At 36.1% G+C, this 14,986-nt stretch overlaps 1 protein-coding gene across 4 annotated transcripts; it reads right to left on the bottom strand.

The window, feature by feature from the left end:
• Positions 1-42: 42 nt before the first annotated feature.
• LOC147563934 (uncharacterized) lies at positions 43-13,082 on the bottom strand. Of its 4 annotated transcripts, none has more exons than XM_086641942.1 (7): positions 12,840-13,082; positions 6,602-6,730; positions 6,425-6,468; positions 2,456-4,921; positions 1,616-1,714; positions 1,338-1,515; positions 43-666 (listed from the first exon to the last, which is right to left on the bottom strand). In XM_086641942.1, the coding sequence occupies exons 2-7, from the start codon at positions 6,716-6,718 to the stop codon at positions 457-459; spliced, it is 3,114 nt and encodes a 1,037-aa protein (XP_086498068.1). In that variant the 5' UTR covers positions 6,719-6,730; positions 12,840-13,082; the 3' UTR covers positions 43-456. The 4 variants fall into 4 exon arrangements, with proteins under 4 accessions (XP_086498068.1, XP_086498090.1, XP_086498057.1 ...); XM_086641964.1 differs by having other exon boundaries at positions 6,413-6,468; positions 12,840-13,076; XM_086641931.1 differs by lacking the exon at positions 12,840-13,082 and adding an exon at positions 11,826-12,447.
• Between the last annotated feature and the right edge of the window lie 1,904 nt (positions 13,083-14,986).

Genomic DNA, 14,986 nt, shown 5'->3' with positions numbered 1-14,986 from the left:
AATCATCAAGCAACCATAAATATAAATAGAGAACTAAAAAGATGCACAAAATAAACTAGATTAAAAGTTGATGAAAATGAAAACAACAATAATAGTCAAAAGACATTAAAATGGTTCAAATTTAAAACACCAGAATTCCTTAAAACCCCCCTACTAACTAAAGACCAAAATGAAGTTCATAAATAAAACCCCCCACCAATTCTTCCTATCAAAACACACAACAAAAAACAAGTTCCCACAAGGCTTACTGACAACAAACTGCTTTTGTCTATCCTGCTCTCTCTCTCTGTATATGATTGAATACTCTGATTTGGGTGTTGTTTTAACTGTTTCACTATATATTTCTATGATTTTTTTTTGGGGGGGGGGGGGGGGGTGGTGAGATGAAAAGGTTGTAGTCTAATTAAAAATCCTTAATGACTAAATAGAGAAGAAACCTGAACTGCCTGATACACATTACCTTCCATTACAGATAAACCAGCCATAATCTCTTTGACAGTTGTAGCTTCTTTGCTTTGATATCCCTTTAAGAACTGACGCCGTCGACATCAGAGTAGCTGTTTTCTCAAGTGAATGGATACGTTCTTGAAGGATTTTAGCTCTGCGCTTTGAAGTTTCTTCGTCATTGGGCACCAGAGACGGCTTTAGCTTCAACCAATGTTCATGCTGCCACAAATAGATGAACCATCTAAGAGTTAGATGTTTGACGTTGTTAGTCAGTAAGTATCAAGGCGAGTACATGTAATGATATGTGTTAAACTAGTAAAATTGGCGAAACTTGAGTATCAAGAAAAAATCTTGCATCTGGTGGTGTGAACTATAGTTTTTTCGATGATACGATGAATTATAGGCTCAATGTTAAAGCAGGTTTCTGGCTTTTCTGACCCACTTGTGACGTCAATAAACAAAACCCACCATCTTATTGATGAGTTACTCAATAGGATGGATAGAATTAACCCTTGATAGTTTGAGACTCCGACAATAGATGGTCGGTTTTGTTTAGACAATTAGACCCACTCCAAATGGTCAATTAAGACTAACTGACCAGTCCAGAATATGAGAACGAATATGGTATAACTTGAAGAACACAAGTTGTAGCATACATGAAATATCTTTTACTTTCTTTTCGTGTATTTCATATAATGTATACGAGCAACTAAACAAGGAAAAGTCAATATCAATTGACTACCATATAGACCATGTTTTTATGCTTTAAAAAGCAACAAGTGTGAAAATATGACAATGCAAAATCGTGTTTTCAGGTATAATGGTGACAGTCCAAAACAAGTACCATAATCAGTTGAAAAAAAATAATATACAAATGGTGAACACAATACCTCTGCCCTAAAGGTGAGGAGGCCAACCACTGGACAGCTAACATAAGCCCTTACACCCGAAACAGCAGATGAAATCTGCCTTTGGACGAAGTGACTCAGAGAATGATAGGTCAGAAAACATCCCTGGACGGCACCTCCTCCTGGTACCTTATAAATTGGATACCAAGCGACAGAAAACCTGAAATGTAACCAGTTCACAGATAGATGTTCACGGCTTGACAGTAATTTTCATAAAGATTTAGCTCAGATATTTACACGAAATTGCATCCACTACTTACCATGAACCGGGATGGAGATTGCGTAAGTTTATGTAATTTAACAATTTCGGGTTTCCATACACTTGGTCGAACTGACTACCTCGAGTCAAATCCTGCATCCTGAAATATTTATAAGGACCACCAGAACTTCATTAGTTAGATTAGTAGTTCTAAACAAGAGAAAATAAATGTTATGTCAACTGTCAAGAGGATGTATAATTTTTCGGAAAAAAATGGAAGGGGCTACCTAAAAACAAGTAAATAACTTCAGATATCTAACACCGATAATTCAGTGAGAATGGTTATGAATAGTGAACAACTAAACTTTTTTCCCCTATTCATCTCCGAGTGATCTTGTTTAGCTGTTTATTTGAATTATATTTTTCTCAGTACTCAATGTCATAGCAAGAAAAGACTTAGTGTTAAGAAAGAACTATGAGGTGGTCAGACAGTCAGATGCTCAATCTCTTCTCGTTCCACCTTCTACACCATGCCTATATGTTGGCGACAGTATACCTCAATAGTCTAAAATGTAAAACATGTATCCTTTTATTATAACTGTGACTTCATATTAGAAGAAGCTATTTGGTGGGAATTGTATGATCCTAATTACGTCTATCTTTGTCCACATGAAGGAAAAATGGTTTCTTTCATTGTTTTCCAACATTTACTACCTCTACTAACCTGAATTTTTGTCTACTACCATTCTAACTGTTCAAATATAAAAGCATAGTAATGAGTCTAATTCCTTAAATATAGGTCACTGAAGCACCTCCTTCCATGCTTCTATATTACTTGGTCCTGTCCTATTCGAGTAAGCCCTAACTAACAACAGTAACAATGTAATTGTGGTAGACTTACATCTTATGCACGGGTGGTCTATGGTATGGGATATCAGGAGCAAAATATTCAAAGAGCAGCACCGATCCCTCCTTTTGAAGCATCCGGCGTGATCGCGGAGAAACCACTTCTTCCGCAGCCGTAGCTCCGCTGCTATGTCTGGAGGTCCTCTCTACATCCCCGAATAACTGAATGGCTGACAACGTAGGCATAAAGTAGGCCGTGAAACAGTCAACGCCCCTTGTGCTTGAATTCAAAAGGTTCTCAACATTAACTCCCAACCCGTAACTCCCAATTTTGTCATACCAATTCCATAAAATTTTCAGACTACTATCTGGCATCGTATTTCTGTATGTAGATGAACCAATGATGTAATCATTCGAACAAGGTTGAAAATCTTGATAACTGACGTCAAGAACAGGGGAAACCAAATTAGCAAGTTTCTCAAACTCGGCTAGGCAACTTCCAGTTTCCTGGGCCATGGTTCTTGAGACCATATCCAGTCTATGCGCTTCCGAAGCAGCATCAGTGATCATATTTAAATTGATGTCCATCTCAGAGAAGCTCGAAGACTTGCCAGTTTGCTCTTTCATTGTGCATATGTTATCTAAGCTCGACTTTGCCCCCCGAACCCCCTCTCCGGGAGACGCACTGTTAAGATTTGTAGAATGCGATATCAGCGTGGGCATAACCTCATGTGTTAAGGGTATATATGCTGGACAGTGAGAATTGAGTGGAGATTTTCTTGTGTCCTTCGAACTCTTGCCTGTGGACACCAATTCATGAACATTCTGTGTCTGACTTCCATGGCTAGGAGGTGGAGCTGCAGATTCCCAACCAACTGATTCTGTTACTTCTATTGGTGGAGAGGAACTGTCAGAGGTCAAATCCAATTGCTTTTTATCATTTTTCTTCACAGGCATTTCGAGATCTGATTCATTAAGAGATGACACCATTTCGTCTGTTTCTTCAAAAATATTGTCAGAAATTGTAGTGGACACACTTTCAAGTGTCTTTTCATCACAACTCTGTGACTCTGGCACTGCTTTTAAAGGATTGTCGTCCAACTGTGTTGAGGCCTCTCGAGGCTCCTTCTCTTCCACCTTCGCCTTGGGAGTTCTAGGTAAGTTGGCTTTCCTAGTATTCGATCCCTTTCTTGAATAATAGTAGAACTCTTGCTTTTTTCCTGTCTGTTTACTTTTCGAATGTTCGGAAACCTTAGCTTCTGGGATGCTACCGTCATTTGATTTAACTGATTTATCCATAACCAAAACATTTGAAACCCTTTTAGGAGAAAGAACTTCTTTCGAAGCAGCCTTCAAGCCAACAGACTCAGCAACTGTAAATGAATTTTGTTCACCTGCATTTTCTTTCTGGTCCTTCTGCCTGCCAGATTTACTGTTCTCCTTTCCAATATAACTACTAGTAGTTTCACCACTGCTGGAGATTTGCACATCATCTGAACTCTCAGACAATTTTCCACCCTCCTTGGCCACATCGTCAGATAGACTTGAATGCAATTCATTGCTGGTGCCATCATTTGATACATTTGAAGAAGAGATTTTGTTTCCGGTAGTATCCAATAAAAACCCATTGTTATTAAACTCGGATTTTTCTGACGGAAAAGTTGAATGATCTTCTTTAACAGATGACTGCTCTTCAATGTCATCACTTGCCTGGGTACTCTCATAACTGATCCACTCGTCGGAAATATAATCCCCTAAGAATGTGCTCTGTGCATCTGAGAAGCTTTCTGAAGAAATATCATTGCTTTGATTGATTTCTGCAACTTCCTTACCAGCAGAAGTACTGACAACCTCGGACTTTAACGCCTCAGGTACAGATGCTTCTTTCTCTGATGCAACCAGCTGAGTACCTGATACAGCTACCTTTGAACTTTCAAGTAGTTTCCCACTGGAGGTACTTTTTCCAGCGGAGTCGGGCCCATGGGCTCCTGCAGTGGAATCTGCACAGTCGCTAGGTCCAGCACTTGAAGAAGCGCTATTGTTTTTCTTCTTCTTGTTCTTCTTCTTCTTATTCTTCTTGTTTTTTCCTTTAACAGCCTCATCACTGACTTGCTCAACTGAGGTAGTAGGATTAGAATCATTGATGATCAAAGCAGAGCAATCACTTGACACTAAAACATTCCCCTGATTAGAGGTATCAGAGATTACAGCAGATGAATCACTTGATTGAGAAGCATTTGCCTGATTAGAATCATCAGTTATGGAAGCTGAGGAGTCACTTGATCTAAAATCATTCCCCTGATTAGAATCCCCAAGCGTTAAAAGAGGCGGACCATTTGATGTAGAAGCATTTCGCCGATACATCAATGTAGTAGCCTGAAGTAAAGAAGCTAGGAAATCCATACTACTATTTGCTTCAGATCCCGGGTTTGTCTCAGTAGAAGCTCCAAACGAGTCAAAGGGAAGTAAAACTCTTAATTCAGCTCCACTATCAAGTGCCAAAATCGTAAATATAACAAGCCTGTAAATAACATGAGCAGTGAGAAAGTCCATTCATGAAAATTTACTTAACTAGAATTTAGAAGAAAAAGGAAGTAACAGATTTTATGAGAAGCAGTAGGATAAATCACAAACTATTAACATTAAAGGTTCTAGGTTTGCTGAAATGACAGCCAGATCGTACATCTGACAGCCAAAAACGGATCAGAATGTTTCAGTCACTTTACGCAAACACACATAAAACTGTTCAAATAAAATGTTCTTTTGCTGCTAATTGAAGAATATGACCAAAAGAGATTTACTAGAAGGAGAAATGTCAAATAACAAAACCATGTCAGTGTAATATTATTCTCTCATATAATATATAGGTACAATTTAGACTATCCACCCTATAGATCTCACCCCTGCCGAAACGAACATAGGACAGAAACATGGTGGAGAAATATCTTACTTATAAAACGGACTCTTAAGGCAATTAGTTATATGCAAAAAGAACAACATATGTGTGTTGTGCGCGTAAATATCACAACATTTGTGGGTAAATCATATCCTAATGAGCCCATAGGCTCCTCAAGAGGTGGATTTCGCTATTAATTTTTCTGAGGAAGACACAATAGAGAAGATCGGACAATACATCATCCTAACAAAAATACTAGTCAATAGAAATGGTAAAGTCATTAAACTGAATCAAGTTAAGTCTTCAGGCCACCTAATTCGTCATTAAATTTGAATGATATTTCAATGATGTTGATATTTAGGATTAGCTGCTTGATTTATCTGTATTGGCCCCACAACGTCCGAAATGTTAAAATAGACCTAATTTCTAGGGAGGTCGTATCTTCAATATTAACATTAGCCAAGATGAAGATGAGTTAAAGGATCACTCTTTGGTAAGTATGATTTCCTCATTAAAGACATTGTCTGCATTAAAATGAGGAAACTTATAAAAAAACGTAACTAACTGAAGTACAGATGAAGTAAAAGTAATATGGATCATCCCCTTTGCCATCAACCTAGAGTTAACATGTGAAAGAGAAAAGTTTTGAAATGATCTTATCATTTTCTCAAAGGGATATCCTTGTGTACATGTATGTGTCTGGAGAGATGGGTGAGTTAGGAAACTTCCGAGCTTATAAAAGTAACGACCCAACTTCCAAGTGACATTATTATGGTCAGGTATGTCGCCATCAACATAGGTAACAAACAATAAAGATGTAATCAGAAGATGTAACTGTGTGTTTATGGAACTTACATATAGTAACATTTTATGTAGATTGTGTCACCTAAACTATCCATGTTTGCTTCAGGTTTCTAATGAACGTTAGAAAGAAGAAAGAAATCACATGACAAGATCTTTTATGGAATGTAAACGAAGTAAAGAGTCACTATAATGAGTAAAATATGGAAGAGGATGCATCTTAGCTACTAGAGCTGAAGCAAGTCAAATGGCCTCCAAACTCCCAAGTTGTTGAACCAGATGAGAAGTATGAAACAGAGAAAGAAAGAAATGAACCTAAATTGCTACCTCTGTTCCGCACTCATCCATAAGAGGGCAGATGCTTCATTTGCCTGAAGAAAGAAAATAATACTCATCATCCAACAGAAGTCGTGCAATAAATTATTCACGAAACACTTAAACCTAGTTTAGTAGAGGACTTCAGCATAAAAAAGGTAATACAATGCTAAAAAACGGATGTATAACCTGTAAAGCCTCTCGTTGGTTTCTTCGTTCTATTTCATTCCTCAAGCGGGCACGACTTTCGCCAATTTGTGGTACCTGCCGGACAATATTGGTTGTACGCCGATGGCCATGCGGCATTTTTTGTTGTGCCTGTCCACTTTAGCTTATTAGAAAAGGAAACTTGCATTTCAAATGATGATTTTCTTAATAAAAGAACGAGTATATTAACAAAAAGAATCATATGACAAAAAAGTAAAAGTCATGAACGCCTAAGCCGACCTACTAATGTAGAAAGGAAACAAAAAAAAAAAGGAAATAAAATTAGAAAGTAAGAATAATAAGCTCGCAGTTGACGGTAAGTTCCTAAAAGAGTAGTACAACCCCAATACTCCCTCTTATACCAAAAGAAATGAGTGTGAGCACCCCGAGCCAAGAGTAACACTCTCTTCATCAACTCTCTCTTGCTTTAAAATGACATTATTTTAGATAATGGATTATTAAGGCAAGACATAATAAAACATTGATTAGCACAAGCAATAGTAGCATTAAATAATTGACCGCAAGTAAACCGATTAGCAGTGGAACAGCATATATATAGTAAGAATGAGTTTATTAATCTGTGGAGTTCATCATCTTACTTCTTCCGAGTAAGAATTGAGAAGTCCAAAGAAGATTTCACTAAATAACTATCCTGTTCATCTAAACAGGAGAGACCCCTTCTTGATCCACCAGCAAAGTAACGTATTCGTATAAAAAGTAAAGAATTTCATCGAAGTGACTTCAACGAGGTAATAAACCTCTATTTGGACGTTAATTTAGTGAAATAAATTCACTAGCCAAAGAAACACATAGAAGTCGTGGCAAATCATAGCCATTTGTAGTTCAATCTGTATAAGCATACGTGCACATTGGTGAATCCAACTGTCCAATGAGTTGTCCTGACATAATCTAGTGGATGCAAATACTATGAATAGCGAAAGGTTTTTTTTTTACCTTACCCCCTCAACACTAATTTGGTAATTGAGTTTACCCCCCTCAATAATTGGTAATTGAGTTTACCTCCTTGAACTTATTATTTTCTGGCAAAATACTAAAGCCATGTTTGGCGCCAAGGAATTGGAATCATAAATTTAATAATCTATGAACAAAATAAGTCGCTAAGAGTAATATTCTTGACTAAAACAAACACTAAAGGACAGTATTACAATTACCAAAATCACATTACCAAATAGTTATTCTTGGTAGTCACATTCTTTTTCCGTACGTCAAACACTGTCTTGGTGTTCTTAACAAAAGTACCAAGTCCAGGAGGTAAACTCGATTACCGATTATTGAGGGCGATAAACTCAATTACCAATTAGTATTAAGGGGTAAAACGAAAAAACCCCATGCAAAAAGTTAATCCCATTTGACATGGCTTTCTAAGCCGATTCCGAAGTTCAAATCACGCATCTAAGTTAGTGTTGCATGATAAAAATCTTGAAGGTTTTTCTGGTTCATGGTTTTTGGATCTTTTTTATTTGAGGTATCTATGTTTTCTGACGTGCTGCAATATTAACATTATTTATTCCTTTTTGGTCAATAGGGCTATCAAAATCAGACATTTGTAGTCTTCCGACCTTCTAATCCGTTTCAACATCTTGAGGTCTACGCCCATGTGATGGAAAAGTTACTAAACTATTCAATTTCAAGTTCAGCTCTATACATGACAATTTGTGTCTGCAGGATCTTTCCTTCAATGTAGTTCATACCTTCACGCACGTGCTAAATAACCCACAGCCAGGAATAATTAGTAAGTCACCGAAGCCAAATCTTCAGCCACTGCTACGCATCCATGGAGAACTAAACAAAATTAATAGATCAACTGCTAATTAAACTTCCACCATTAACTAACACCCACTTATATAAGAAGTTCTTTCTTTCCCCAACAGTTTCTTAATTTTCATTTATATCATAACGATATCGAAGATCTACACGACGATGCATCTTTTTTCCAGCTATGAAGCGATTCACAAAATTTTAAGTTAAGTGATCCTCAAGTACATCCACCTAATTATCTGTAATCTATATGTGGGGCATGTCATAGGTGAACTTACTTTATTAATCACGGAACGGGGAACATACATACCAAGTTCTATAAAAATCTTTTCAAAATCCTAGTGTCTTCAACTCGCATACCTCTATTAGGCTCTTAATTTTGTGGCTTGTTGAAGACGAAATGGAATTTACTATTTCACGTGAAGATGGAAATAAGGCCCACATTTACTAGTTGATACGGGCCACTATAAATAGTAACCACTCCTCAACTATTTTCATCTAATCCAAAACTAAATGTGCAAGTACCATTTTAGATGCTTTTAGTAACGCCAATCCATTGAGACTCCGTCCTTTGACAACCTCCAGACTCTTCATCACTACGACATAATTGACTTTAGTCGTCGACTCCCAAAAGACGTACAATGACTCTTTACTTTTCCCAACAATAGAAAGAATAATTTTATTGACATCATCAAGAAAATGTACAAGGGTAATACATAAAAAATATCCCACTAAGTGCTAAAAAAATTACATTGTTGCGAAAATGACCACCCAGTTAAAGTAGTTTCTCTATAAGAAGTCGATTGTGTCCGATTCTTCCTCTTGACTAAAAATTATTAGTGTTACCATAATCTAGTCTCCCTCCCTCGGAAAATAGTCTTATTTCTTGATTTTGAAATGCACCAAACAACCGCTTAAGGTTAAGTTTGCATAAATGTTTATCTTCCTTCCCAGTAAGGCAACTGCCCCCATCAGCTAATTCATCTTCGAAGTCTACGGATTTACCCACACTACTTGAGAATAAGAAACTCCAAATTATCCATGCAAGGTGATTGTGTAGAATTAGGTGACTTGTAGAGACTCATCTTCTCCTTACACAAAACACATTTATTGATCAAAACTCTTTCTCTTAATCATAAATCATCTACAGTTGGTATCTTGCTTTGACATGCCATCCGTGCAAAAAAAACATTTGATGGTACTTTTTTCTTCCGAATCTATTTAACGGCATCTTTGTTATATTATTCCCATACCTTACTAATGCATCAAACATGATTTAAAAGTGAATCATTTATCTTTTCCTATTCCGGAATAGATTCTGCAATCCGCCGTGTTACCTTTTCAATCAAATTAAGAATTCTCGCCACATCATCTACCTCCGAATCAATAAATTTATTCTTATTTCAAACCCAAGATACTCCCTTGTGTAAAAAGAGTTAAGCTTTCAAAAATACTCGGATCCTTCTTCTTAGAGTGAAAAAATTAAGGAACAACTCCTATATGATTTCTTAAGGTTAAAGCAGCACAAATCTTGATGTGCCCTCCATCCCCTTTCCACAAGAGGTCAACCCTTAATATCTCCATACGATTGTAGTTACTTCTTCACACCGTACCTCCATATGAACATAAAGGTCTCTTTAGCTGCCATAAATCCCACTTACATGTTTTTCACAATGATCCTACTCCATAATGCATCTTCCTCATTCTTAAGTCTCAAGAATGACTTTTGCTCTTAAGTTTCGTACAGATGAGACATCTAATGCAAAACCTTTTGTGCTTAAGCATATAGATTGTCTTTGGTGACGGTTGTTATGTGAAGGAAACCGCTTTTCTCCGACCTTAATGATATAACTGCTTATGACACTCCTAATCTTGCCTCTGCAAATTGAGGACTAGCAGCTTTGCTTTTTCTTTTATACGAACGCTCTCATAAATTGCTACCCTTTCGTGATGAAGGAAAATGATCTAAGAAAGCCATTGTGCCTACAACCTTCCACTTTAGTTCAAGCACTATGAAAAACGTCGGACGCCATTTGAAACGGTGTTCTTTCTTTTCCAAACTCCAACTAGTGGCTTCCTTAGGCGAAATCCCTATTCAAGTTAAGATGATGGATATGAAAGCAAAGAAGATTTGAGCTATCAACCATAATTAACGAAAGATGTTTGTGTTCACTACCACAATGGGAGCAAGTCGAGTGGTATCTAAGATACTACATCTATTTTTTTTCCTAAATTATTAGGATATCACACCTTTTGGCTTCGCTTACCTATTCTATGAATGGTAATTGATTTAGCATGTTTAATCAAGTTTAAAAGGCTCGTAGATCTTTTAAATCTAACATAAGGGAGTATATCCAATCCTTGTTCCTTTTCTAGTATGTATAAAATTTTTTAAGTTGATCCTCGTGTAAAACACCTTCATGTGGAAATCATTTTTTGACATGCTACGACCCTCACATCTATGAATACACGAAGTACCATGATATTTTCACAATTAAGAAAAAGGAAGATATCGTATAGACCAAATTTTATACAAATCATATAAAAATCATTGTGTTTCCTGATAGAGAATCCATATAACACTTTCGACCTTCCATTGCAGTTCAAGGACTGCGATGAAATAATATTGGACACCATGAGATAACTTCTTCCTTCTTGTGAACTCCACCTTACGGTCCACTTTGCCTCCAGATAGCCGTAACATGTAAGATGCACTCAAAGCCTAAAACGAAGGCATGAGGCTTTCAATTATCATCAATAGCTCGAAAGCTAGTTGAATAGAAAGTCATCAACGAATCTTGCTAGACCGGGCCCAAACCAAAATGAATAATGGAGCAACTAAAATACTTGGAAGCATTTAGGTTATGGGTTTTGACCCAGAGACCTCCAACTTTACAAGGAATGCAGAGTTATTGACACGAATGCTCATGTACAAGGTAGAAGAACCAATACAACTGGTTGAGGAACAACAAACTGACCCAGGAAAGGCACAAAACAAACTAGCAATAAGAATGGAATTAGATTTCAATGCTCAAAGGAGTTCTACCAACAATTACATATTTATGTACTTAGATTGACATAATCAGTGCATGAACAAGTAGCAATATCTATAACATAATAAAGAAGTAAGCCTAAGAAATCCATAAATCAAACAAGTGAATTGGACAGTAAGAATTTTTATTGAACTAGCCAGATAACAAGAAGACAACTTATACAACAGTATCATGGAGCGCAATCTATCAGGAAAATCTTTTTCTCTAGGAAAGTTCAAAGAATAATGTATATAAGTTAAACACTTGATGTGCTATTAGTTAAGTCAACAGATACCAAAAGAAGAACGACATGAAAATCGAGAAGAGAATTTAGACGTGCAAACGTATAATAACAAAAAAATACAAGTTAGTTCAATGTAAACCACATTATATACCTTGAGCAAATGTACCCAAAGTGTGATTTCCAAACTGCACATTGTTGTTTGCAGTTCAAGCAGCATCAATCCCCCCCCCCCCCCCCCCCCCCCTCTTGATTCAAAATGGGAAAATCATAAACCCTAGGCACATGAACCCATGAAACCTAGATTTCTCCTTTTCCATTCCAAATCGGAAATTAAAAAATCCCAATTCCCAAGTTCAAACTCTTGAAAACCACAAGACAAAAAAACATCCATCTAAACAAGAATCTAATCGAGGAAACTTTTCTCAATATCCACCATCTAAAAAAGGGCAACCCTTGAAATTGAACGAAGAACCAGTTAAAAAATCAACGAGACAAAACCCAAAAATAATTTCTCAAAATTGACGATTAAAAATCCGAGAAAACTAATTCTTCTCCATCTGATTATCAAACTTGATAAACTAATAAACCCACAAACAAATTTTTTTTTTTCGATTAAATCCCAAGAGACTCACAAAAGAGCAAATGATTTTTCGATTTTAAGAAATCCGATTCAAAAACTTTTCGTTTCTTTTTTTTTTGGGGGGGAAGAGGGGAGATTAAGACCAAAATGAGAAAAGGAAGAAGAGAATAATAACCTTTCTCTACTAATTTATAATTTAACTCCGATGACTTTACCTATATTTATCTATTCGTCCTTCACAGATCCCGAAAAACAATGACTGCTCTCTTAAATTTACCAAATAAACCCCTATCACTTTCTTCTCTCTCTCTCCACGAATTAAAATGCATGCAAAATCTTATTACAGTAAAAATCACTACTTGAAAAAAAAAAAAAACAGAGAAACAATCACAATCAACTACGATTATCACGATCCGATTAAAAATCACAATCAACAACGATTATTACGATCCGATTAACAATTAACGATGATTATTACGATCCAATTAACAATCAACAATAATTACAAAATTCATCTCAGATTAAACCGATTAAACACAAAATTGATAATGAGAAAACAAATGAACAGAGAATTTTCATGCAAACCTTGATTTTATCGCCTCCTTCAGCAAAATCCTAATCCGGTCTTCTGATCCTGCTCCTCCTTGATCCGATCGAGCAAACAGCTTAGAGAAAGAACAGCAAATCTAGAGAGAGAAAGTGAAAGAAACTAGAGAGAGAGAGAGAGAGAGAGATGAGAATCGAAGTTCAGTCGTTTTCTCAATTCAGTAGAGAGCGAAACGAGAGTGACTGAGGTCTTTGATATATTGAGAGGCCTTTCTCCCTCAAGTCTAAAATGTGTATTTATACTTAGAAAATTATACAACAAAGGGGTAGTTTCGTCATTTTAAAATAACACCTAACTTTTCACTATTATTTTTCTTCAATCTCCGTGTGCAAATTGTCAGAATTTTTGTTATGGGTCCCACTATTAATCCGATAACTACGATGCTAATTTCTAAATTCAAAATTTTGTTTAATCCCGAACGTTCATTTTAATCTTAGATAAATTTTTACTTCTCAGTAACGGTTGTCAAAAGGTCGAACATCAAAAACGATGGGCTTCCGAAACATCTTATTGTTATTTGTGTAATGACGTCAAGTGGGTCCAACAAGATTCTGTGGAACCGTACATGGGTATATCGTATCTGATGGATTGTGTTTAACAGTGAATTGTAATTAGGGTTTAGCTAAGTGACGCTTTTTCTAGAAGCTAATGCCACGATTTACGTTCCGTACATAAGCCAACTCAGTGGGAAAGTTTGACTGTCCTACGTGGCCTGTGTACTTAAAAGAGGAATACTCATCCCCATTAACTGATTTTCCAGCGTGGCATCAACTTACTCAAATATCCCTAATTTGTGTCTTTGTGGCTGAAAACCCCAAACCTAGTTTTGAATATTACTATATTTTTAGGATATAGTAAATGATTTTGTTCATATTGTTTACTATTAGCGGGCGAATGTAGGAGCGGACAGTCACTAATTCTACAACACAAATTTTAGTTCTTTTAACGGTTGAGGATCTTAATTACCAAGTACTGTTATTAATTATATTCTTGGCTTAACACATATTGCTTGAGTAAAATCTAGCACATTATTACGCACGTGTTATGCATTTTGAATTAAAAAGTAAACGAAATAATGTACAACAAAAAAAGGTAATCATACTTTACAGAATCTCTTTACGTAATCTTAAGGATATATGCTAACAATAAATTATTTATATCGATAACGGAGTATTTTCTAACATATGCTCTAAAGACACAAAATTAAAAACATTTTTTTTCTATATTTAAAGGGGAAGGATTCTGGGTCTGTATGATTAATGAGGAAAGATAAACTTCTACTTGTTAAAAGTAGAAAAAATAATTACAATTAAAAAAAATCATACTATAAAATTAAACACTTTTTTTTTCTCTATTTCTAATTTAAGAATAGAAAGAATTTATATCTCATATTATGCGGTAACTAAAAAAACAAAAAGTCATACTGTGATCACTCTCAACAATAAAATTTGGGTTTGTGGCCGAAATGGATTTTGATGAATGTGTGGAAATCACTAATGAGAATCTAAAAGATATTCTTTTTAAATAAAATAATAAATGATAAACAACTTTTTTTATAACCAAAGCCTTCAAATTTAGACTTTGGGTCTACATGAGTCCCTAATGAGCCATAGGGGCCCAAATACATGGCACTTACATTTTGGGTGCTAAACTAAGGGTTACCTATATATATTAAATACAAAATAGTAAAATTAATGAGATAGCAACTAAAATTGTGGTTGACTCTCTCCTCATCGCATCATTATGGCTGGAAAAAAATGCTAATTCATCAAATTAGACGAGATTAATCAAACTAACATTTAAACAAATAATAAGCATTCATCACATCAATTCATGTTTCACGAGTATCCAAAACGAGAGTTAGCTAGACATGGTGAAACAAATAATAAACGGGAAGAAGAAAAAGTAAGACACAAGTTAAGGTTGAGATGCCCCTTTTTCGACGATGGCGCAAGGCTATTGTCAGATAATATAAGTCTTTAAGTGTTGTCGATCTCCCCGTAACAGAATGCAAGAGTCCCCTTAATAGTGTACAATATGTGTCCTCTCAGCTGAACTTGACCTCCCCTTAACAACATAGTCTTCTTCTTCCTCTTAACTAAGAACCACCATGAAAGCTCAACCC

This window comes from Eschscholzia californica, unplaced genomic scaffold, assembly GCF_041429995.1.
Source record: "Eschscholzia californica isolate CP2 unplaced genomic scaffold, dmEscCali1.0.p SCAF_1, whole genome shotgun sequence".
In the NCBI taxonomy this organism is placed as follows: Eukaryota; Viridiplantae; Streptophyta; class Magnoliopsida; order Ranunculales; family Papaveraceae; genus Eschscholzia; species Eschscholzia californica.
Note: the sequence above shows the minus strand (reverse complement) of the source record. Positions and strands in the feature narration are given on the sequence as shown.